The sequence below is a fragment of the Phaethon lepturus genome, unplaced genomic scaffold, assembly GCF_000687285.1.
Source record: "Phaethon lepturus isolate BGI_N335 unplaced genomic scaffold, ASM68728v1 scaffold14666, whole genome shotgun sequence".
Lineage (NCBI taxonomy): Eukaryota > Metazoa > Chordata > Aves > Phaethontiformes > Phaethontidae > Phaethon > Phaethon lepturus.
In genome coordinates this window covers 428-26,466 of record NW_010544254.1, presented here as the reverse complement: position 1 = coordinate 26,466, position 26,039 = coordinate 428, and the positions used below count along the sequence as shown (strand labels likewise).

At 42.0% G+C, this 26,039-nt stretch overlaps 1 protein-coding gene across 1 annotated transcript in view; it reads right to left on the bottom strand.

The window, feature by feature from the left end:
• RFX4 (regulatory factor X, 4 (influences HLA class II expression)) overlaps positions 1–22,584 on the bottom strand; it is an 87,270-nt gene extending 64,686 nt beyond the window's left edge. The window contains exons 1-4 of the mRNA XM_010288622.1: positions 22,330–22,584; positions 22,075–22,189; positions 11,157–11,243; positions 2,780–2,840 (exon numbers count right to left, since the gene is read on the bottom strand). Of these exons, the coding sequence (XP_010286924.1) occupies positions 2,780–2,840; positions 11,157–11,243; positions 22,075–22,189; positions 22,330–22,584 (518 nt within the window). The remainder of the gene's footprint in view (positions 1–2,779; positions 2,841–11,156; positions 11,244–22,074; positions 22,190–22,329) is intronic.
• Between the last annotated feature and the right edge of the window lie 3,455 nt (positions 22,585–26,039).

Below are 26,039 nucleotides of genomic sequence, written 5' to 3'. Positions count from 1 at the left end.
CCCTACTACTTTCCTCCTTTTTCCTTGCTACTTATGTTTCCTGTTTCTGTTCTCTGACACACTCTTGCCTTCATTAGCTGTAAACAATAGTAGCATCTGACAGTAAAAACATAACCAGCTTTAACATGGCAGACACCAAACAGTGCAGACAATCGTGGTGCTTCCATTTGCCTGAACAAGGCAAGTTTGATACTTTATCCTGAAATCTGGTCAATAATTTACCTCGCCACTTCCATCACTTGAATCTGGCCCAGAGATTCCAGTAGGAGGGTGGGACACAGGCTTATCCAGGGCATATTCAGGTAAATTTAGTCTTCTGTCTTTCTTCACTGTGCAAAACCTTGGTCTACGGCCTAAGCAGGCTAAACTGTCAAACATGTAAAGCTAAATCTACAAGAAGCACTCAGAGCAGAGTTTGTACAGCTGACCACAATAGTTTATTGACCCATGGGTTGCTGGTACAAACAACCTGATGCTAATGTGTCTGTTCTTCCAGAACAGTGGAAACTCCACATGTTCACACAAAGCAATTTGACCACAACCTTTGAGCTTGTAATTGTTTTTAGTGTAACAAACCCAGTATCACATTTTTTGCAGGAAATACCAATTCAAAACTGCAGTACATAGGCTAAAAAGCCAGTGGAAACCACCAGAAAACTGTTCTATGGTATGGTTAGTAAGCTGGGAAATTTTTACCTACAAGTCTACTAATAAATGAGCCAATTGAATAATTAAGTTTGACACCAGCTGAAGAAATTAAAATTGATTCTTCTTTGCTTTCTGTTCCCTCATGTATTTTTGGGTGGAAAATTGAATGGAGGAAATTGCAGATGCTCCAAAAGACTCAACTGGGAGAATATCTGATCTACCTAAATGCTTAAGAAACATAACACAACAGACAGGTAGTTAAGCCAGTACACTAGCAAGGGGGAAGGGAAGATGATGTAAGCAGCCTTTTCAGAATGAAAATTCTAGGATTCTATTGTAAACACTGCTGAACGAGCATTAGCGTGCACACTGCCTTCCAACAGGGCTCAATATCCCAGGAGTTTAGGGATTTACTAACCTTTACGATTGGGGAAGCTGGGCAGTATTTGGCAAAGGATTGTCTACAGTATTTGCATGTTTTCTGTTGGGAACAGTATCCTTGACATGTTCTAATTAACTCTGACTTCTTGGCTACTACGTTATTTGCTCCTCTGGAAAAGACTCTTAACTGACTCTACTGCAAAATAAACATTGTTCTGAATTTGGGATGGGTAAGGCCTGCCTGCTATTTTATTTTAGCTAGGTAGTTCTTTGTTATCCTGTTTGAACTGTGTTGAAGTTGTTCAGATGAAAAATGGAAAAATAATAAAATACATCTATGACATTTCACCATTATTTTAACAATTTTCTCTCTGCCTGTAGTCACTTCACTTCTTTATTCACCTTTCTTGAACTTCTGAAAAACAGCACTTTGGTGAAGCAAATAGGTGCAAAGAAGCAATAGTTCAGAATGAAATGCCTTTTTTTATATTTGCATATTTCAGTATTTGCACTTGGAAGTGTCTGCAAGTTTCTTCAAGGCAGAACACTGAATACTTGCAGCAACCTATTCTAAATCAACCCACAGGTTTTGTGGGTTTTTTTAAATCTAAAATTTAACTATCAACTTTAAAGAGCAAATACAGATGAAATAATCTATAAACCTCTTTATCCATATTTCACAAATCACAGAATTTCACAGGCAGAGAAAAAGAGTAAAAAAATCACTGGATTAATTATTCTCTGCTGTTTTTTCAGTTAGGTCTCCTAAGAGACTGAAAGAAGCAGAAAAATATTTTTGCTAACATTTTGCTTTAAAAATCACTTTTTTTCCCCCCAATAATCTATGTTTTCATCCAGAAAACTATGATAAATATTTACAGGTGAAGTAAAGGCCTTTCTTTAAAAGACTTAAAGCAAGCTAAGAAGTACAGATTTTCAGATAAGTATACTCCGAGGATTTTCTGTAACAGAGCTCTGTTCTGCCACACACAAGGAACCTCCTGAAAGATGCTTGATCACTTACAATATTAAGAAAGTTAAACCAGAATTAAAAACCTAAATTAAGGGAAAAGTCAACAAAAGTCTAAGTGAAAACCTATAGAAAGAGATTGTCAGAAGTATATGCAACGTTACAGAACATGTAGCCAAAAATACTGCTGTAAATTACACCGAAGAGCATTTATTCATTTTTAATAGCACAGTAGATTGACTCACAAACTTTCTTCTCCCCATTCTCTCTTCATAATTACCCTTCCTTTTTTCTGCTCACTAAATTTGCAAGGGATTTTGGCAAATTAATCAAACCTCAAACTCTCTCTCTTCTTTTGTTGTCTTCTATGTTAAATTACAAAGATCTCATTTCAGTAAAACAGCCAGTAAAGGTGGGCTTCATCATGCACTGAAACAAACATGAATCTTGAAAAAAATCTCAGTATTAGTTTTCTTTCCGTAATAAATACAACAATGATGACAAACCACAAATCACCAGCTGGCAAGGTAGCAAACAAATATGCCAAGTAGATCTTCTAAACTGTATCAGAGGTTTCCTATCTTCAAACAAATCCCATAAGAGTAAGACATGTGTTGGGAAATGCTGTACAGGATGCTAATGAGCAAATTAAACACATGCAGTGAAAGTATGTATAGAACTGTGTAAGGTGTCCAAGACCTCTATTCACTTCAACTGGGAAAAAGATAAGAAAAACACTAACAGGTTTTTTTGATTTTTTTTTTTTAAAAAGCATCTTACCATTGCAGCGTAGCTGGAGTTGAGTGTGGTTTTGATGCTCTATTATTTTCTTTTTCCTCATCTGTTAAGAAACAAAAAAATACTCAGTCATTTCACTGGGTATCACTCAGTCATTTGTGAACTGGTAAGGAAATATCTGATCAAAAATGTTCTCAAGTGTCAAAGCTTTCCCAAAATATTTGCTAAATTGTGGAAATGTAAATAATGATGCTTCCTAAGCTAGTGTCTGTAGATACTGCTTAAGGCAATAAAGCTTGCAAACATCACTGCTAGCCAGATCAGAGTGGTGCATACGAATATTGGAAAGGATAAGTTTATATGGGAAAAAAAAAAGAGGGGACTCTCAGACCTCTAGCAGGATGTGAGAACATAAAAACACTTTCACCTGTTTTAAGGTAACAGTTGCCTTACCCAAGATTTGTATTAGATGAGGCATTTAACATAATGGGGTTCATCCACTGTTGTGATCCTAACATATGATATATACCAGATGTTTACAAATTTATGAAGATTATTCTGAACAAGAAAAATTGAAATTAAAAACATTCTATAATATACTTTATTTTTTTAGATAATTTTAATGTTAGTATTCCTCATTAACTATTTCCAAGGTAATTCTCTGATTTGCTGACTTTCCAAAACTTGAATAAAAGATGAATAAAGAAAAAGAGAATCAAAACAAAACCGGCTTAAAATACTGGATTTTTCCAGTTCACATTATTCTTTGAAACAATTTAAAAGTATGTCTAGAATAATTCCTATTAAATTGTGATTTGTAAAGCATATAAAGCATTCCTAAGTGAAAGCTGAGAGTGAAGCACAATCAGCATCTCCAGAAGGATATTCTTTGGGAAAGGGTGTTGTACCAAACACAGTTTGATAGTTTAATAACTTTGTCCCTGATGACAGCTTTAAGTGTAAAAGGTTTTGATACCTAAACAATGAGGTAAACCACTGCACCTGTACACCATGCTGCAAGTTTTATTTCTTCATACAATTAACTTTTAGAAGTTATTTAAGTGAGCCTTTAGGATGCTGAACCTTAACGGAGCCGGGCTATCTCCTCTGAACACCAGACCCCTTTGGGAGGCCTTTTGTGCAGTCCCAAGAACCCGTGCACACAAATAAAACCCCACTTCGGAAAACGCTGTCTTCAGCCCTCGCACCACAATATTTCTTCTGTTACACATAGGGCAAGTTGTGTTAACTGAACATCCTTTAGCCTGTGAGGCCTGTCCCCTGAATGTCAGGAAAATCTGGATTTACAGTTACCCGCAAACACTGTGCGCAGCCCCTCTTGCATCTACATGACAATAGGCCTCTAATTATTGGACTGCACACTCCTTCCCTGCCTTTCAGGGGCCCGCTTTTATTCAGCGCATAGGACCAACATACACATTTCAAATCACTTTTAAATTGTGTTTTTCATTTGTTTTTCCTAAACAAACGGTCGGCATGCAACAAACCTTCGTCACACAGCGCTTGAATGCTGAGCGGCCGTGGCTGCTGTGGGCCACTGATGCTCAACAATGGCCCCTGGCCTCGCCGGCAGCGGGACAAACGTCTTCTCCATAGTGGGAGGCAGAGCCGTGCAGCGCGGATTTAAAGCACTGAGTGGATAAAATAGTCAAGGCCATTCCTTCTCACAACACCGACTGTTTTGCCCTTCTTACCCTTAACTGACAGCACGGACAGCCTAAGAGCATGCCTGACTTCAGCCTCCCCTGGGGAGGAGGGGTTGGCCATGTCTGCCCTGCTCTGAGGTGGGAAGAGCCTTCTGGGTTGGGATTCACAGTTTTCCAGGCAACAAGGGATGAGGGAGCCCAGCTGAGAGGTGTGAGAGCACCTGCTGGGAGGGTGAGCAAGCCCCTGTAGGGAAGGCTCTTTGGTTGCCCTGGAGGGACAAGAGGCAGGTGGCCTGACAGAGCCCAGTCCCGTCCTGCGTCCTGCTATGGCTTCCCCATCGACCTGGCCCAGGAAAAAATAGGCAGCAGGGCTGAGAGGGAGTTACGGCAGCTCCCCGGGCTTGGGACACGGGGACTGCTGCAGCTTCCTTCACCTGTGAGCAGGCTGGCCTAGCCTGCCAAGGCCTTGTGGGTGCCCAGCAGCCAGTGGCCTCCCAACCCTTCCTGAGGTAAAAGTGAAAGTTAAAAACGATACGCCTCCGCAAAGAGTTGCAGGGGTGAAGTGCTGCCTAGGGCAGGGGGTCTCCCCTGCTTTAGTAATAAAAATTAGAGCTGGCAGTCATGGGGGTGCGCAGGCCTCACCAACAGGGACCCATAACACAGGCCACTGCAGCACCTTTCTACCGGCCGCAGGGATTCGGGCCTCTGCTCTTGCAGGGAGGAAGACGCCACAGCAAGGTCCAACCACCAAAGCTGCTACCTTTAGGTATCAGCAGCACCTGGGGGCCCAGTCCTCCTCCTGTGCCCCACCGCCTTCTCCTTCCAATTAAGGTTATTGCTTCCCAGGTGAAAGTCACCCGTTTTCTTAATCGGTATTTTCAACATCAGCATCAACGCCTACCATCCACGGGTTTAAGTTCAGTATGCAACTGGTTTCTACCTCGCTGGAAGTTGCCAGGGAGATGCCAATTGGAAAGGCTGAAAGCCACTGATCTAAATAACCCCTCATCTAACTCAGGTGCAGAAATCCTAAACTGCTGCCAGTGAAACCAAGAGGTACTTACTCCCCCTTCCCCAGAATAAAACTTTGTATTATTTTTCTTGATTTAAGGGTGCTAGTACTCACAGGTCTGTTATTAGATGGCTTTCACCTGTGTTAACTAGACTTAATTTTCCCCTGGACATGTGGTGCTCTATCAGACATCAAGCCAATATCTAAATTATACTACATTAGGGTCTTTACAACCTTTCCATTCATCCCCCAGCTATTTTTCACTCACCTTAAGAGTGAGCACCTGTGAGCAGGTGGTTTGCCTAACCTGCCCTCAGACACACTACAAGCCAGCTATACTCAGCTCCTCCCATGTAAAGATTTGGTTTAACAACACAAACTACCAATAAGGTCATAAACTACCATTTAAATCTTCCTCATCAGGTATGTCTGCTTCCTGGGGATCCTTCTTCAAAAAACTCTTTAGCATTGTTCATTAACTGTCCCTTAAAACCAAGAAGGAGAATAATGGACTTTGAACTTATTTTAAAAAATTCTTGAAGCACCATTTTCCAACAAAATATCATCCACTGAACAACTGGATTTTCAGCAAAACTACTTTTTCCACAGTTAGTGCTTGTATATCCGCAAAATCTACTACCAGAAAACAGATTTTTTTTTTTGCCAATGGACCAGCTGTCAGCCAAAATGTTTCTCATTTTCACTAGGTGTTGGCTAAAATAGTTATTTTCTGAAAACTTTCACGTTTTTATTAAACAGATGGAAAGAATTGCCCGTGATATAGGAATGGAGGGGACCTAGAAATACAAGTTTTTGGTATTACATATACAAGCACTTTATTCTATCTTGTATAGTTTAACAATATGATCTAATCAGATAATTAACTAGCAGAAAATAATAAATATCCCTATTGCTTATATTTTAGGTGGTAGCAGGGCACTTTTAATGTCTTCCCTGTTGAGCAGGGAATGTTTTGCATAACTCCTGACTCAGGTCTTTTCCCAAATCTGTTTGTACCACATCAAAGAAGTAAGGAATGCTTTTTTTCCTTACTTTGTGGCCTGTCATTTTATCAGTCCCCATCAGAACAACACTGTAGATTAAAATGAACCCATACCTTTTAAAATTTGACACTTTTACAGTCCGTTCTATTTTGTAAAGAAAGGAAATAAAGACACCGAAAAGCAGTTTTGCTTCAAGGCACTGTCAAAGAACAGAGCTGACAATTCTTCTGTGATCAATGCAAAAGGACTTGAAGTCATAAGGAAAAACCCTGCTCCTGATGCTCGGCTGCGGGTGTTCACACATACGGCAGCTGCACAGCACCTCAGGGAGAAACATTTGCTAGGAGCAGATCTAATGTGTTCGCTGCCAGTAGGAGGACTACTGGCATTCCAAGAGAAGGTATCTTCAAGGTACCTGGTTGGGTGGGAAACCTGGTGAAGGTTTCCCAAGCTGAAAGCAGGTAATAGCTTAGACAGTTGCAAGTAAAACTCTCAGCAGGGAAGAGGCCTTCAAAGATACTTAAAACAGATCATCAATGTACTAGAAAAATAGTATTTCTTGGCTCCCAGAGATATGAGAGAATCTTTTTCTTCCCAAACTCTGTGGAAGTTTCTTTGCTAAAAGCTCTGTCTTTCTCCTTCCAAAGTTCTGTTTCAAAGCCACCAGAGCAGAGTTCTCTTTTTACCTTGTGTATATGTTTGTGGCTTTCCCTGAACTCTCACTACTATCCTCTTAACTCTGCTGGCTGGTTTTAAGTACAGATCAAGGGATTTCTTGCTTCTTGGACCAAGACGTGGAGGCAATAGGAGCTACGCTCAGCACCTCTTCAAGCATGCTGCCTTAAACACAGTAAGTGGAACATCCACAAAGGGAGGACCCCACATTAGTACACCCTTTTCTAAAATGCTGATGTTGGTCTGTTTGTCATAACTGAAGTGGAGTTAAAGCTCTGCTTTCCACTTGGACACAATAAAAGAGTACTGTACTTTCCAGTGCTGCCTCTGTGTGTCTCAGAGAACATCTGAGGAGCTAATATGTTATTAGTAGCTTTATATGGATAAAATCCTTCCCTTAGTTCAGATACCTCCACACTTTTCAGAGAAATAGCGTCTTCCTCTGTAGCTCCTGTGGTCCATGGTCTGGCTGTTCTCAGAAGTGATTTGTCCTTAGCTAAAATTAAGTGATAGTAAGAAGCTACCTTGTCTCTTACTTACATGTAGCCATAAATAAGATTCAGGCTCATTAGCATGTATTCCATGCTTTTAAAATAGTGGGATTTTTTAAAAACCTCTGAGAAACATGGGAGCATAGTTCTAACTGAGTAGGTATGACTGAAAAAGAAAGAATTTTTCCCAAGGAAAATTTCTATGAAATCAAGTAGCTCTTTTTTAAACATTTTTTTCAACGGAAGAATAAGAAGTTTAGTTCAAACAAAAAAAGAAACTATTGGATAAATCTTCCATTTCAGCGAGTTTGAACACGGATTTTGAGCTTCTGAAGTGCAAAAAGTAGTCTGAATCTTTTCTTTTATCACCTATGAACTTTTGCACATTTGTCTACACATTTGCATATCTAATATGCAAACAATCGGACAAGCAACCCTTCCACTTCATCATGTAACATCATGACTCCTTCCCCAGAGAAGTGAAGCTGAAACTTCCAAAATCCTTGAATTGTATTCTTCCAGACCCCTATTTCAATTTGGAGAATCTGGCTCAAAGAAAAGTATACAGAAAATGTTGAGGGTTTGTTTTTTTTTTAGTTATTAGATATGAGGTGTACCATTCCCTTTTCCTGTGGATCTTTTGACTAACATGTAGAGTGTGGAAATAGTGGAAAGAAGGCTATTTAAAAAACTTGAAATGGAAATAAAATTTACTTAGAATTTTTATATTAGAATGTAAAAGCTGTCTTTTGGGAGTGGTCATAAAAAGTTCCAAGAGGGTAAGAAGCACCCCAAGAAGCAGCAAGACCATAGGAATCCACAGCTGTGAGTTGCTGCTTCCCTTCACAGTTCAATGCAGGTTCAAGAGTCCTGGAGGTGTCTGGATGAGAATAGAAGATTGGAAAGGACTCCTGTAGCCTGTAGTACAGTTCTGTAGCATACTTCTACTATAGAAAAGGAGACAGCAAAAGTATTATTCTTGTCCTAAAACCCTATGAACTCTAAAAACATCCAGGAAAAAAATAGTCGCAAGAGCAAGCAGGATACTGAGTGAGAACATTATCAGTTCACAGTGCAAATTCTCATAGTCTTCACTGGATGCAAGGCAAAAAAAAACCCCACCAAAAACCTACCAACACCAAAGCCACATTTTCTCTGTTAGAGTCCAGCCAACAGCTACATAATGTATTTAGAGACAAAAAAGTAGTCAAGAGAAAGATGGATGATGCCTTCTTCTGGCTGCAGATGAAAACTGGAGCTCCAATGACAACAGCAATTTGACCACCATTCTGAAGAACTCAGAGAGTTACATAGGTTTTCTCAAAACATTCTGCCTCCTGCTGTTTGTAAATGTATGACAGAGGCTGGACAAAGAGAGACACGATGGTTTGGAAATTTCTTGGTTGGTGTGTGGGCACTGTTAGAGAAATATTAGAAACAACTCAAGGGCTGGAAAGGACCAATCATAGTATAATGATTTCTAAGGTGAAACTTCTAGTTTGTTCTGAACTTCACAGATTATTAGTCTCCTTGCTGCTGGGCAAGTGGCTTATTTTTCTTTCCTACTCCTTCGTCTTCACGCTCTCCCCTCCCCCTCACCTCCCAAAACAAGGATGACTTTTCAGGTGGATTAGTTCTCTTATCTGCACCACAGAAATGCGGGTATCACTGCAAAAGAAGCATCTGGAAGAACTGGCTATTAAAAAGGATGCTAGATGAAATCAACTCTCACTCTCATTTGGGTTTCTATTACATACTGTGACAATGTCTTCTGCACACAAATTGTGGGATAAATGTATTTATTTGTTTTAGCAGTTCTAAATTTGCTGCCTTTCATTATCATCACTTGCCCCTTAATTCCAGTACCAGAAAACAGTATCAGAACAACCATCTGATCTTCTCAATGCCAATGTCTGAAATACCTGCTCTTGCTAATCCGTGCAGGTCCACTTCTTACTGTCCCTAGATATGTGGAAGTTTTCTCATGCCTGCATTTAAACTGAATGCACATATAACAAACTACCACTACTTCTGCTACAACCTATTTAGGGTAACAGATCTAGAAAGAACACAGAAGGAGATTTCTAATTATGACATTATAATTTTTTTTAATATAGCTAGTGGTGCTAAATAATTACCCTGACAATACTGTCTTGAACTGTGAGTCTAAGGAAAATCTCGCTAAAGTCAATAGGGTTGAATCCTGAATTCTGACCCTATTAAGAGTCTGAAATCATGTCTCATTTATTACAGATTCTTTCCATCACTTTCTCAGTAGCATCAGAGTGAAACAAATTTGCTAAGTCTCACAGGTTCTCGTAAAATGCAATATAACAAGCAGATACTCTTTGGTTTTCACTACAATTCACTACAACTTTATTTTTAAAGAGAAACTAACTCATTTCCAATTCCTTAGTTTATAAAAACCAGAAAACCCAAACCTGTCCAAGTTATATTGTCTGTCTTTAAGGATTCTCATCCACTCTTGTTAGCTTGGGAGTCATGAATAAATACCATGTTTCTAACAAACACCTCCTTTCTTCTTCAGAAGACATCTTGCCTCAGAAGAGATCCCTGGACAAATAAAAGTAGGGCCCCAATATAGCAAATGCCATGATCCTCTACAACACTGTGCTGCAAGGCATGTAATTTTACTGTGATATCAAAATAAAGTAGTCCTCTCAAAATGCAAAAAAAGTAAAAGGGACATTCAGCAATTAAGAAGTGATTTAAAATCCGTTTTCTATACTTATGTGCTTGAAAATTACAAAAATGTGTGTCTGAATTAAAAAATTCAGTCTGCATTAATGTCTCGTAACATGAACTAACATATGAAGTAATGAGAGGAAAACTAACATGAAGAGTATTTTGCTTTAGGCAAATTAAGTAGAATTAGAAATTGCATAAACAGGGAAAACTAAAGGGTAAACTAAAAATTGTCTTAAAATTTTAAAAAGAAACAATTAGGTTATTTTACGGTATTTTGGTGTCTTTTTAATTACCTGCTGTTGTTAAAAATCAAGATCTAAAATTACTATAACTAGAAAAGATAAGAAAAAATAGCAATTTTAAAATCAGCTAGATTTATAACTGTTTCATCTCTATGACTAAAAATGAAGCAATATCATGATTTAATATATGATTTTTTTGATCTGATTATTGTTTAATTCTTAAAATAAAAATTTTATGTGTACGATGTGATACAGTAGTATTGAAAAACAGTACAATTTTTCCTATATTTCAAATGCATGGTGTTCACCAGTGCAAAGAAAAACAGATGGTTTTACTCATGAGCTAGTAGTAACAGCACATTTTAGAGGTCATCCAAACTTTATTCAGTGACACACAAATTCTTCTGGTTGTTTTAACTAGTAGATAGTATTACTTCCTTTTAAATAACGCAAAATAGCCAATATTCCAGAAAAAAAATTATTAAAGCTACTGGATGTGTTGAGTTGACTCTTCAAACTACAGAGTACTAAAAATATCGCCAAGATATAGCAAAATACAGCAGGAAATTAGCACTCGGACACATTTGCACTCATTTTAAATGAATGACAAGTTACTTACTTTCATCATTAGAAACATTCCCCAGAGAGGTGTGACTGGAGTAACGTTTGTTTTCACTTTCATTGAGACATCGTTCAATCCAACTCTCTGCAAAAGAACAAAGATGCTCTTTTTTGGTGTTTGTCTTTGCATAAAAAAGATAAACTTCCAACATATAAAACAAAGTAAAGCACCAGTTTTCAACAGATGGTGTTCTGTAACATTTCTGTTAAAACATGCTCAGTCTGAGGTTATTTTACAAGAAAATCCTTTCTTGCTTTCAAACTTAGCTGTTGCTTTTTAGTTTCATTTTTTGTTTGTTTTTAAATGACAGAGGCTGAAACACTTCTATGCATATAACAAAGCTCCTCAGGATATTCTCTTCCCTCCCTATCACATGATACCTTAAAAAAAAATTCCTCTCGTGGGCAACTGAAACACATAAATTGCATTAATTTCTAAGTCTTAGTCTGGCAAAGACTTGTGTACTCGAATATATCCACTGGTTTTGATGTGTGTAAAATCGAGTCATGTAAATTTTTGGTACAGCGGGGCTCAAAGCGTGCTCTCTGAAGTCCAGCCCTACAACCCCATTCACCCTGGTGGAGTCCCAGGCCCCACCGAGACCTTTCCCGTGCTGGTAGGAGTCCAACGTAGCAAGACAGCCGCCACTGAGCTACTCGAACCCTTGTCACTCCGCAGTGGGTACTCAACCACTCCTGTCCTCCTCCGTTCTCACTTTCTATTTATTTCCATCAGGCAGATGAAGGACAGCGTTACATTGATTTGACTCTGCCGTTCCTCTTTCTGGAAGCTATAACATACATTCCCCTGATGACCTTAGAGGATGCACCGGGTCAGCAGAATTCGCTGTTACAGGTCTTCAGAGAAAAAGTTGCACTTGCCTATGTGTTTCCTCAGAGAAAGTATGAAATGAGTCCTTGATTTTGTTTGGAGCCCCTGTACATTGCTACAATAAACTGACCTCCCTCGTAAGATTATTTTTCAAGGGCATGCACATGGGCAGAAGTGAACTTACGCTCACAGAGCTCCCTGTGGGCAAAGCAAGAGAAAGGACTAGGTGGGAAGGCTGCAAGGTAACCCCACGAGTTACGACAGGCAACAGCCCCACTGGGTGAAGAGACGCACAGGAAATAAGGGAAAACAGGCCTCGCTGTCAGCAAACCGCCAGAGCCAGAAACACCTTCAAAGACACAGAAATGGCTGCAGATTCCTTTCCATAAGCCACCTCCCAGACACATCAGCGCAGCGCAGGCAGCAATCTGCCAGCCAGAGAAAGCCCATCACAGCCGCAGGCTTGAAGGGAAAGCAGAAGCCCAGTGTCCTGGGAAAGCTGCCCATCTGGTTTATAGGAGGTAAAAGTTGGTATGACTTCATTTCAGCACTAGGTGCCAATAAATAAATATATGAATAGTCATGGCCAAACACATCCTGCAGAAAAAAATTGCTTTTTAAACCCAGGCAGTTGCACAAACTTGTGTGTGTTCCCCTGTACAGACACTCTCCACTGCCACACAAACAAAAGGGCAACGGCATCTGCGTAGGCCTTCAGAAAGGGTCTGCTGCCAGCCCTTCAGAGCTGATTTCCAGGCCCTGCCACGAGACTCCAGGTACCGCTGCTTTGTGCACTTCTGGTTTTCAGGCAGAGTACGAGAGGTTGTGGCAGCTCCACGCCATTCCCTTCCCTCTGCCTGTTTGCCCGCATATTCACAGCAGGAGCACGCTGCAGTGCTGCCTCCATCGGTACAAGCGTGTCCCTGTGCGCGTCTTCCTCCTTCACCATCAAAACTGCCCCGTGCCTAAGGAGCCTCATGCCCCCCCTGCCTCTTCCCTATAGCCTGCTCCTTTGCGGTACTTCTCTGAAAATCAGCAAAAATAACTCGTTGTCAATAGATTTTTCAGGATATTTCTTCTCCCATCAAATTCAACACGGCCTTGTATAAAAATCACTTTAAGGTTGCTGACACCACAACTTGAAACTTGCCAGCGAGGCCTGTGCTGTCTAATCAGCTCCTGCCCAGTTACTGACCCACAAGCCTGCAGCCCCTCCGACTTCGAGGCTTTCCCTTCTCATGCTGCTCAGCTGCATTGGGTGGGGGTGTGTCGCCTTCTTGTCTAAGGGCCAACACAACGGTATGGCTGCTTCGTGCCAGGTTTCTTTTACTGCCCTAAAACTGAGCTAATAGCCTCTCTCCTCTCCCGTTTTAGTACCGTGAGCTGAGGGACAGGAGCTTGGATCCTCACGGATCACTCTGAGGTGAAGAGAAACGTTCTGCCTAGGACAACCCCAGCGAGAGGTGCAAGAAGCCTTGAGAAAGATTACCGTACCTCCTCCTCCTCTCAGTGCACAGCCATGGCTGTATATAATTCCCTTGGCTCTGAGCCCAGCTGCAGGGAGTACAAGCAAAGGCGGCTGCCATTAGCGCCAAGGAGAGACCGATGCCCAGCTCTGCCCTTTCTTTTCCTCCCGGCACCGCAAGCTGGGAAGCTGGGACGCATCCTCTTCCCTCGGCAGCAGGGAACTGGCAGCAGCCATCTTTAATCATGTTCCCTGCTTAAGTAGTAGGAAAAAAAAGTTTTTAAGAGTCACTCCGTAACAGTTTTCACCATCCTTGTTCACATCCTGTCTCCGATAACTGCACATATACCCCTTTTTCACGGGTAAAGCAGGGGGTTCACGCTGCAAGATACAAAGTCTCTGGAGTAGGGCGCAGTTACTGCTTAATTAGGTGCTGCAGCTCCTTTGGTGCTGAATCACCCCAGTTCAGCTCGCTGCAGCCTGAGTCTGGCTTTGTCTTTGTGGCCTTGCATTTAAATAGCTGATAGAAATTCTTCAAGCCTGAAAAGATACATGACCTGTCTGGCAGCAAAGAATGAAGAAAACTAACTCTTTTGAGCAAAAATGTCAGGGAGTTTACAGCAAATTTGTCAAATTATTTGGCAGATGACAAAACGGGATGAAACCAACTAACTATTTAAAGGCTGTATTATCTCATAAACTGAGTGATGCAAGTATAAATAAATAAGTATTCTAATAAATACCTTCATTTACTAAGTAGATATTTTTTAATCTTTCTATGAAGAAAAAAGTTTTTACAAAGCTTGCAACTCCCAATATTAATAAGAATACCTTCAGGTATAAAAGAAAATACAATCACAGTTTTGCTGAAATGTAAAATATTCCCTTCAGGAGCCCACAGATCCCAGATATGATAGCACCTGCCTAAAATAAAACAAACAAACAAAAAAGAGAGAGAAAGAGGCAAGCAAACAAGAAGTCAAAAGTAAGCCTGACTTTTAGAAGTTCTTTCAGAGTTAATACCATTAGATCCTGCCCCAGCATAACGGACCGACTGGGTAGAGCCCTGTACACATCGAATGCTCTTGTCCTCAGGACACGCAGGTGTACAACGCGGCTGCACCGCCGCCGATCCCAGGCAGCCCGGCTGCAGAGCCGGAGGAAGACGCCTGTGGCTAAACCCTGGTGCTGCTTCACCGCTTGCTCCCAAGGCTGACGCTAATCACGCTACGCCACTGTTCTAGACAAGCGTTGAGTCACACAGTATGGAAAGTTTTATGTGATTAAAGCCTAAATTATTGCACTTGGACCTTGCAAACGTCACACAGGGAGGATTTCACATCAGGAACAGTCATGGAATAATGGAGAGTTCAGGTGGTGATTAAGCAGAAGTGCCTGTCAGACCTGATAACAATGATGAATCATTGACACAAAATACAGAAACCCCAAATTTCTAGTGGGAAGTGCTTGTGAGAACAAAAGGAAATACATCCCTGTCTCATGCAGGATGTATTTTTACTCGCTGCATTTTCAGTGTATCAAGTCTTAAGGCATTTCCTCTCCCTGCTCTCTGGGACTCCTTCCCACCCTGAGCCCCAGCATACTGTACCCTCAGCTGTACCAGCACAGAGGTTTGAGCAAGGATCAGCGCTAGCCAAAAAACATCTGGGCAAAATAAATAGATTAATTAATATCTAGTAGTAAAAGGTAGTGTAGTCCCATACTGATAACTCTGTACTATGACACAGTATAGAAACTATTACAATCTTATTAGCAAAGAATACAAATAAGGTGTATTTAATGGTGTTTTGAAGATGCACCTTTAAATACTGTATCAACTATTTAATTTCGCAAAGATCAAAACTGAATTATAATGAAGCACACAACTATGTCCCTCAGCCTTACCATTTTTGTTATATAATTTTGTATATCATTACTGAATACAAATACATTGTCTCTTCTGCAGGATTCCAACATGAGAGAAAGGAGATGGTTATTCAAATTACAATAATTTTCCCAGTGTCAATTTTCTGACAGACTAACTTATTATGACACAGACAAAAAATACAAATTGTTCCCAATGAAGCGCTAAAGAATGGATTAAAAAGCACTATGGAACTCTTTCTGGTCCTCATTTTGCCTCTGCTCTTTTTCATCCTCATCCTGCTAAGACTGACACAGCCACTGAACCTCAAGCATGAGAGTATTCCTCTTCCGTTAAATGTGCCCACCACACTTTTAACAACAGAAGTTTAAACTCAGCTTGTTTTCAAAAGTTGGCAGAACAGAGGCCTGCATGGCTTTCCTTCGTCACCGCCAAGGCTCCTCTTCTCTTCATATGTCAACAAGCATATTTTTATTTGTATGGTTCTTCAAACACTGAGCTGGGAAGGCAGACCTGGGACTCCCCGAAATAGAGGCCAACACACGAGAGCTGCTCAGGGGCAGGAGGTTTCATGAACTATCAGAAAAGAGAAGCATGAACTGTTTTTTAACTATATCTTTGACAAATTATCTTGACTCACTATCTCCTTCAGAAGGAAGCGTTTGCTCCTGGAAGGCACCTTTGAAAGGCTCCTCCCTGCACAGAGCCTCAGTTGAGGTGAGCGAATGCGGCAGAGGTGCCTGCATAGTGCCAGTACATTTAATGAGATAATTACACCCTCTTGTTTGTATAATGGTTAGTGGCTTAGCCTATTTTCAGCCCAGAAAAGAAAGCATTCATTGCTCCCACCTGTGCAGAGCACAGTAAAAGCCACCTTACACTCTGCAGAGGGCAAGAGGAGGTGGGCCTGATTGCAGCGGCTTCTGCAGCTGTCCTGCCAGCAGGGTTAAGAGTTGCTGCAGTATTAGCACAACCTGTCATCACAGCCTCTCCTGGCCTTTGAGACCCACCGTGTCCTGCTCGACACCCAAGCAGGATGGCAAAAGCAGCTGGAGGGGCTGCAGCCCTGTGGGCATGTGCGTGCATGTGCCCAAAGGGAGATTAAGAGATTTTATGGGCAGAATGAAACTCTGTGGTCACCTAATCTGACCTGCATTTTGCCTCACCTCACTACCCGACAGTGGTACTAACAGAACTGGTTTTCCCCAGTTATGCCATATCCTCTGATCCAGATGTGGTCGTATCACTGGCATAATGGTGAATCGCTGTTTTTTCTGAAATTGCACGAGATGAGAACCCCCATGTCCTAGAAAGACAGTCAAGGCTTTTGGCAATCGCAGTATCAGCTTGCAGAATCACCATAGGCTTTTTTCACCACAGCCCTAGCAGATGCACGGAAATCCCTGTCATATGCCTTCAGGTCTAGATTGGCTCCCATACTCCAAATTTTAAAGCAGTTTGCCAACAAGCATGACAATTTACTTAGTGATCGGCACACAGACCAGCATTTTTTCCACAGAAGTTTGCTTGTCACTGAAATAGAGTTACCACTGGAATAAGAACAGAACATTTGCCAGGACCCAAACCACTACCTGAGCCATGTACCACCTCGGATGGCAGAACTGCAACAGTGCGACTCATTTTTATTCATGGCTGCTCTTGTAATTTTTTTCCCCAGTTCCTCAAGGCAGATGTAGAAAAAAAGTAGTAAGTAACTGTGAGCAAAGGTATATAAGATGTAGATAATGCAAATATAAAGGGACCACCAAATTTTAACAGATTTAAAAGAGGACCTTTCGGAAAAATTAATACTCAGAAGTGATGACAGACTTAATTTCACCATTCCTGTGACAGAGGAGTAACTCCTGTTATGCATACGGAGTCTTAGCACCCCTCCGAGTTATTTGTTCATTGTTCTCAGAGGGAAGAGTTACTCATCTCTTCCTGCAGCATCTCTTTGCCGAGTGCCTCAGTACTGAGCTGGCCAGCAACACGGCCTAGCTGCTCATCTGAGCTGCTAGGCCAAGAGAAATTGGTTGCAAACAGCAGATTTAGCAGGTGAAAGCAGTACCTCAGAAGCTCAGGAGGCTGACTGAAGGTCATGGAACCTCCCGTTTCTAGTTTGCTAGCCCACGGTGCTAACCAGGTATCATATCTATTACAAAATTTTTCAGTGGAGTTGATGGGACAACATTCTATATCTTTTCTTTTTCAGGAAAACCATCACTTCCCTGACAGCTTCTCCTGTTGTCTGCCTCAGAATAAATGCTAAGATCTGCATGATCCATTGAGGTTTTCCTCCGCAGAGCTTATCTTGCTGAACATGGTCTGAGACATGCCACCACCCAACAAACCCTCTGTTCATGCTGTCTGTGTGGCACCATTGCTGTGGACAGAGAGCTTCTAACCTCTACAGCTGTTAAATTCATCACGTCTGAACAGTGTGTCTGCCCTGACTATCCCTTAGTGTGCTGCAAACCTAGTTTCTAACTGCCACGTGAATGAAAGTAAAGCAAAAAATGAGCCAGTGCATCTAAGATTTTCTTTGGCACAAATGAAAACTACACCTTGCAACACTTCAATGTCTTGGTTCAAGTAGTCATATCGACTTAAAAGACAAATCACTAGTTTAAAATAGTCCCTTAAAAGCAAAAGAGACTATCCCTTTCTGTCAGCGGTAAGGAGTAGGAGATAAACCTGAAGTCTGACCCTCCAACTATTCAAAGCCTGCTGTAGTAACTGCTGCACATCACACCTGCTCTGACTAGAAGCAGAGGATTCATGTTCCGACCCTCCCACACGCCTTGCAGCACAGCACTGCTGGTTGTAGGTACATCCACCACCTGAGAAGCGTAATGCTGATGGGGTTCTGCGAGGGCTGGTTACAGCAGCACGTTCAAAGCTTTTCAAGAACCACACTGTTCAAAAGAAAGCAAACGAGAATCACCTTTTCTCGGAAACGCCAATCTACTGTAAAACTAAGACCTGAGCAAGATCTCCAAGTCTGGCCTCTGCACAATGTTATGAACAACCATGTGCCTGTTACATGACAGAGCTGGGCAGCAGTGGCTCCCATGGAGTGCATTAAAAACTTACCAAAATCAAATAAAATCAAGCAGAACAAGCTATTAGGGACAGCTAGTCACACACACGGGGATTTTCAAAGATTTAGGCTTTCATAGGTGATGTAATCTCCCTCCTCTCCATTGTCAAATGAAAGGTTTGTGAGACCATATCAGTCATCATCCAACTGCTGTTCCCTCCCATTACTCCATCACATAGACACTCCTCCTTCACAAAACAGCTCCTCTTTGACCATCAAGGTGGACCAGTGCCTGGTTTTGCTCCTCGCTGCCTCATTCATTGCCATCAGCTGGCAAGACACATATCCTTCAGTCACAGTGCATGTGAGCTGTCAGGAATATCTTCAAGCTCCACGGGAAATCATGCCAGTGTCCTCCTTGGTCTTGCATAGCCATCTTCTGTTCTTCCAAGAGACCTGCTCCTCAGGGATGACAGTGACACATGGCCTTGGTGCAGATGGTAGAGCTGCTATCCTGACAAGCTGCCAGATACCTTGGTGCTTTGTTTGCTAATCTAACTTTTTATTTCGTTTCCAACAGAGCAAAATGTCAGGCACTCTTGTTGCAGTCCTTTCTTTTGTTCTTGTTTCTTGGCATACAGTTCTCTTGGAACTATTTCAGGGTTAACGGACATTGGTCCAGGGCACTTACTAGATGTTGGCAGGAATGTTTTTGTCCTTTTTCTCTGACTCGTGGTTCTGGTGAAGCATCATGAAATTCACCATGATACCATAAGAATGCAAAGAATGACTCTTGGACCTGTGAGAGCTCTTTTGTTTTGTTTAGCCAGGTCTTTACTCCTAGTATTGATTTTCTGTTAACCCATTTGATAAGGGTTATTAAAAAATTGGCATGCTTTAAACTTGCATATTTAAACTGATATAACAAAAAGCACCATGGTTCATCATCTTTTAACTCGCCTAGAATACGTGGGTAGGAAAACTGGAATTTATGAGATGTTCCTTTCTTGTTTCTGTGTACTATGCAGAAGTTCACCTAAACGTGATACTTTAATTGAAGTATCCTGTCAACAATATTCCTCATTAAGAAGCTGCATCCCAAATGTAGATGAAGCACACTCAGGAAGCCTAGAATACAGGACTCCTCTGCATATTGATTCTGGCATTTAAGGGCAGCCTCCAACCCAGATCAGACGGGACTTCAAAGTCCTATCCATTCCCTTCTCTGGTATCACATATCATATTGCTATTGCATTTCAAACTCAGTATGCATGTTAATTTGAAGTAGCCACAGACAGATGCTATTTATCATTTTATTTTGAAAAGTAAATTTCACCAGACCAGTAAACAACCACTTGATTTTTGCCGCATCAAGGCCATTCTTTGTTTAACAGGGAAGAGAACGTCACCCGGTCCAATTTCAGTGCAGTGACATTTCCTCATTTTCACCTAGGATCATTTAAGCTGGTGAAAGCACCAGTATCTGACCAATTCACTTCTCCTGCAGCACTTAACCTACATGGGTGTGCGACACACAGCCAATCTTTTCATCGGGAGGGTAACTGCACATGCGTGCTTTCCAAGCACCAACTCTGCATACAGCAACGTGTACCCTCACGCTTCTACGACATGATGTGTTATAGATCCTCAGTCATTCAGGGTCTGCTGCATGAACCAACGTAAATGCTATCAGTCTCCAATTTAGCTGCAATGTTTCCTTCTGAGAAAATGCAAACACACTCCCTGATTATTGCCAGTCCTATTCTCTCCCAGAAAAAAAGAGCAGTCTCTTGATGCCCCTTTTGCCCCATATTTCGTTAATTTCTTACTCTATAGAATTAATGTGAGGCACACTAGAGAGCTCATAAGAGGAGGGGCTTCACTGCTGGGTACCTAGCACAACATCTCGTACACTCCTACTCTACAGCAGTCTCTGCTCACTAGCTCTTGGGTTAAACATTCCTGGCTGCTGCTGTGGTCCCTCAGCTCACCAATGTGCATGAGAAGACATGGAACCCTCAAGTCCTTATTTCAGTTCCACTTCACCAGTGCACAAGGCTGGAGTCATTTGGCTGAACGGGAAGCCTGTGACTCAACAAGAAACAGGATTTGCATCAAGTGCCCATGAAATACTTCCTTCTGCCTCAGGAGCTGATGAATCCAGCAAACAAGCCAATTTGGCACAGAAATGGTAGTACATCAGCAAGACAGGCCCACAAAGATGACAAAACAAAAAGATGCGAGATGAGTGAGAGATGGAAGAAATTGCTGACTGTGGGGCTCAGGGAGGCGAGAGAAGAGGGAAAAGGCTGGTTGTTGGAAAGGAGGTGAAGAAGAAAAGGAAAGGAAACAAAAGAATGAATGACAAAGAAAAGGACATGGTCAAAAATAAGGTATAGGAGTAACTATAGAGAGGAGATCTTTTTTTAAAATCAGAAGAGAAGAGGTCAGCTCCTGAAGAAATACGACTACGGTAAGTATCTCTCATCGGAAACAGCATCCGGTCAGGCAGACAAAGAACAAGAGAAAAAGACAGACACATATGTGCAAAGAAAACTCATGTGTCAGGATGTAATCATAGCAGTAAGAAGGAGACAATCACTTGACTGAAGAAGAGTGTGAATCAAAGGAAAGAGATACTACTGTATATACCCAAATGGTGGCCACTTTTCCTCACTTTATGCACATCTGTTCCAAACCTAGCAGTTGCTCACTACTCTCAAAGGATGCAGCCATTACATTACTTACAACCATTTTTGTGAGCAAATATGGCACTAACTAGACAGAAACAAATTTCTTTCAGCTCTCAAAATGCACCCAGAGAATATCTGTGTACCAAAACTAATGGAGAGAACATTAATAAATCATCATAACACGCCCCCACAAAGATTGGTACCTCTCAGAACTAATCTGTGTAATAGAGCAAGCATTTCATGCTATTATTAAGTTTACAACATAAATGTGTCTGTTGGAAAGTCTTCACTCAGTCCTGAAGTGCTTAGACCTACAGATTCATAAACCTTGTATGGATTTAGTCCCTTCCACACTGTCTCTTCCCACCCCTTAGAAAGTACTGCAAAACTAGACCAGTGCTTTTAAAACTAGGAGCCTGGCCTTTCTGAGAAGCCTCCAGTCTCCTCTGAACAATATGCAAAGCAAACTCAGGGAGGGAACATGAGAAAAAAGAGAAGTCTTCTTTCCTCCTTATTTTTTTTTGCCTAAGACTCACCAAAACAAGAGTCTAGTATTGAATATTCAGCACTGAATACTAACTGCTCAATAGACAGTCTGTTTGCAGAGCTCCAAGTGGAAATGACCCAGCAAGGAGGAGAGGTGAACACGCTGCTCCATCCATGTGATTAAACTGCCCTGTAAATGCAGTCTTCCCCAGTTCTCCCCACCTCATTACAATGGAGGCCATTTGCTGTCCCTACCACAACTCATTTAAAAAAAATAAATGTTTCCATTAGAGGGGCCCCTGCACCAGTGTTGTCCCCATGACTCCGCATTTAGGGGAGGAATGCTAGCTCCAACCTTGGGAGACCTGTGCTAGCCAGTCAATCCGACCAGCGGGATCTGTTATGGCCACCGCTCGGGAGGAAGGAAGAACAGGGCGCAGTTTACGGAGGAGCGGAGGGCCCGTCTGGGTGTCCCTGCTCTCAGCCTGCACGAGGCACGGAGTAAATCTCACCGGCAGCTGCCTTGTTCTGCCGTGGACGTTGGGGGTCTCTTACGCGCTCCTCCTCCAGGTCGCGGCGTTTCGGAGTCACGCGGTGAGCACCCAGGAGGCCCAGCTGGGCCACAGGCTGGCGTGCAAACACAACACGCCATTCGGCAAACGTGCCATTCATACACAGCCTCTCATAGCCCAAATTTTCCTTGGTATATAAAACATAGCTCATTTGCACCCTTGACCCCGAAAGGCCCGGAAGCAGCAGCCTTTTACCGGCACGTCTGCAGGTGTTGCAGACCTGTCGTGCTCAGCGTGAGAATTCCTGGTCTGGCTCTCGTGCCACGTCTGTCCCCAAGGGGATCTCCATCTCGCACGCAGCGCTGGGCACGGCTCCTCTCCCACTAACCCCGGGGTGCCAAGCACGTGAGCCAGCAAATCTCTGACCCTCTGCTCAGCCAGCTCTGACACGCAGAGACCTGCGTGAGGGGCTGCGCCGAGGCGGGGGTGAGGGGCTGCAATGAAGCCCATGCCCTCTACCCGACGGGCAAGCGGTGTACCTGGGGAACACGCATCGCAGGAGCGGTCACCTCTCCTCACAGCACAGCATGTACATTTTGTTTGGGTTTTGTTTTGGTTTTTTTTACAGTGTCTATCAGATCATTGTGATCTTAAGGGCCAGACAGGAATTTTTTTTTCCTCCGTGTTGCTTAAGATTCGTAGAGGGACAGGAAGGATTTCACTTTCCTGTGAGCATCCAAGACAGCAACAGCCAAGAGCATGATACCTACAAGCTATGTTGCAGAAGCTAACAACATTAAATACTGATTTGCTTAATTAGGACATCCTGCCACATGTTCATGGTTAAACTGAATGTCAGTTCACAGCACCAGACTATGGCAAGCCTAGAAAAATGATGAAATCCCAGCACATGTCCCCAGCCTGCTGCTCTGACATCGATGCCTCTAATTCCCAGGGCTAAGTTTCAGGGAATCACTCCCTCAGAGAACGCTCCAGCTACCTAAAGTGGATTGCTTTCCATTACCGTAATATTTGGGATCCTACGCAAAAATGCTCAGGATAAGCTGCTAATTAATTGCAAACCCATCATTCATAGCTGTGACTCGACTCCTTAGTTCCTGTAAGAAACTGCATCTCAGAGAAATTAAGTTCACTTACCAGTATCAGAAAACAAAGTGCTTAACTGTAGCTGAAGTGAAGGACAACGCTGAGCCCACGTTTCAGTCTTGAGGCAACTTAAGCTGCAAATGAACTTTTTCTTCTTTACTGGGTGCAGTGAGAGACAAGGCTCTATTTAACCCTCTCCACTTTTCCTGATTTCAAGTTTATCACAAAGGGAAGAATGGCCAAAAATACTTATTTAACCCAACATTATTTATACACAGAGAATGAAACTGTGGCTCTTGCAGCGAACCAGAAGGCCTTTGCCACTGACTTTAAGCACCATTTCTAACACTGGCTAATATTTCATAGCTAATAAACTGCTCTTGCTACAAATCTCCTGGGAGAAAATAAATGGGAATGAAGACAGGCCAGGATGGCTAGTTATGCATGTAAAATAGCTGCAATTAAGTTATTCCACAGTCCCAGCGTTGGGAGGGATCATTACAAGCTAACCCTGGGCACCTGCCCTCTCTGAGGCACACACGAGGACTTCAACAGGTGCCTCCCTTGTGGAGCCATGGCAGGATCAGGATCCGTCTCTTACAGCAAATTGTATTACGGTTTTAAATACTCACAGATACTCTCTGGCACATATATACAATTCTACAGGAGCTAAAAATGTGTTGTAAATGTGTTTTTAGTACAGACATTAAAAAAACCCTACATAGGCCTCCACTGGCTTAATCGTCACCACGTACTCTTCCTTCGTACACTCGTTATCTATAGGATCGCTCAGCCATCAAATGCCCTTTATGCTATCCATCTTCCTAACTAGAATGTTAGCAATCAAATCCCCTTGGCCGCCGGGGCGCTGGGCTCCAGCAGGGCCGGATCATACCGGGTATTCATTTTCCGACACAATGAAACAAATAGAAAATCCAGCACAGATGCAGGGAAAACAGACAAGTGGGTGAACTCAGAAAATTCACAAACCTCGGTGCTCACGGAATTGTGAGCTCAGTATTTGGACTCGAATGTCACATCAAATATCCCCAAAGGACTGACCTTATATTTGTATTAGTTACGTGACAGCCCACTGCTGCTCCAAGGGCATTGTCATGAACCATCACGTTCCGGCTGTATTTAAGGCCACCTCTTCAAAAGTCTTCATCTGAAGAGGTCCCAATGTTTCATCACCACGCGGATTGCAGTGATCCCACGATTTCATCTTTATTTTGCATAGGTGAAATCCTGTGCATAGAAATAGTATCCCAAGGGAGGGTCCTCCTTATGGCTGTCCTAACTTGCAAACTACTTGCAAATTAAGCTAGAGAAATGCGAAGGTGTTTCTCTTTGGAAATGATGCAGATTTTACAGCTACACTAACCTTCTTCCTTGCCTGCACGCTCACTGCACCAGTGGCTGAAAAACAGCCTTATTTTCTAAAAGCGAACAAGCCAGAGACCCTGATGGAAGCAGGGTATTGCACCAGTGACTTGCCGTGGGACAGATCTAACAGCAACACGAGTATCATGGCACAAAATGTTCTCTTCTAATTTTGACATCTTTCGCTTGCTAGATGTTTACTACAGCCAAGGTGCAGCTGTGATAGACCGGCCAAGGCTACAAGTTTCTTTGCAGTCTCGAAGACAGAAGTTAATCTGTCTTGAATCTGGAGTCCCTTCTTTAATGAGTTTTTTACCCAGATAAAATCTTGAGGACTGTAAACTGAGACTTTAACTTAAATAAATGAAATAGTTTCCTACAGTTTTCTCACTATTCTTATGCAAAAGCTTGTTTTAGTTGTTTTTTCCTTCCAGCTTTTTAAAGACCTTTATTGTAGGTAAATAACAGATTGCAGAGCGGTAAAAAGTACAGCAATTCCCCCTCCCTAAGTATTTTAGAATTAATTCATTAGCAGGCAAATAAAACATAAAATCATTATTTTCCCTGAGTCAGACTTAGGAGATGAACTTGTTAACTCAAGGTAATGTTGACCGACTTACAAACCTCTAAAAAATCCCCATGGATTTTACAAACTTCTCAAAAAAAAAAACCCTTCAGGAATGAAGACCTGATCTAGTGCTGGGGCTTGTGTTTAGATCCCAGCTCTGCTGCTGCTGCTGAAGGCAGAGGGAGCTGCCAAGGATTGGGCCCGACTGCGCAAACATTGTCCGCAGGAACTCTGCAGCCAGCAGGAAAGAAAACACTTTTGTCGATAATTTTTGTTGGTTTTGTTCCATTTATTTCATGTGTGAAATCATATGAGATATGAAATGACATAAGACAAATAGTTGTGTTCAACTATGTAAAGGACCGGTGGTATTTCTTTTGCATGTCTGTATCATATCAAAAGTAGGATTCAGAAGAATAATTCGATCATCTTAACTCGTCAGCAGGCAAAAGGCTTTATAAACACAAATGCTAGAACAGTAAATAACTTTTTTTTATTTACTGGAAGAAAAATAAATCACTTTTTTGCTTGACTGTGAAAAGTACTCAAGGAAAGTAAGAAAAATAGCCAATAGCAAGTGCCTTTTTTTATCTGTTAGTAAACTGTGCTGCAATAAGCAAAGCAAAGGGTTTTCAGCAGCAAAATCAACCACTTGTTTGGATCAAAAAAATCAAGACCTAGGATCGCACGCTTCAGGCTTACACCTATGTTCTGACACATCACTACTGCTTTCCCAACTAGCATTCAAGGATTTATTATCAATATTGGCAATTTCATTAATTGAACCAGGATATGAAAGCCCTTAATTCTCTTCAGTCGGTGCTTATATGCTAGATCCTTTTTAAATGGCAAGCTCAGAGAAAAGGTCACCCACTACTGCCGCACCACCCGTACACTGGTAAGAAGA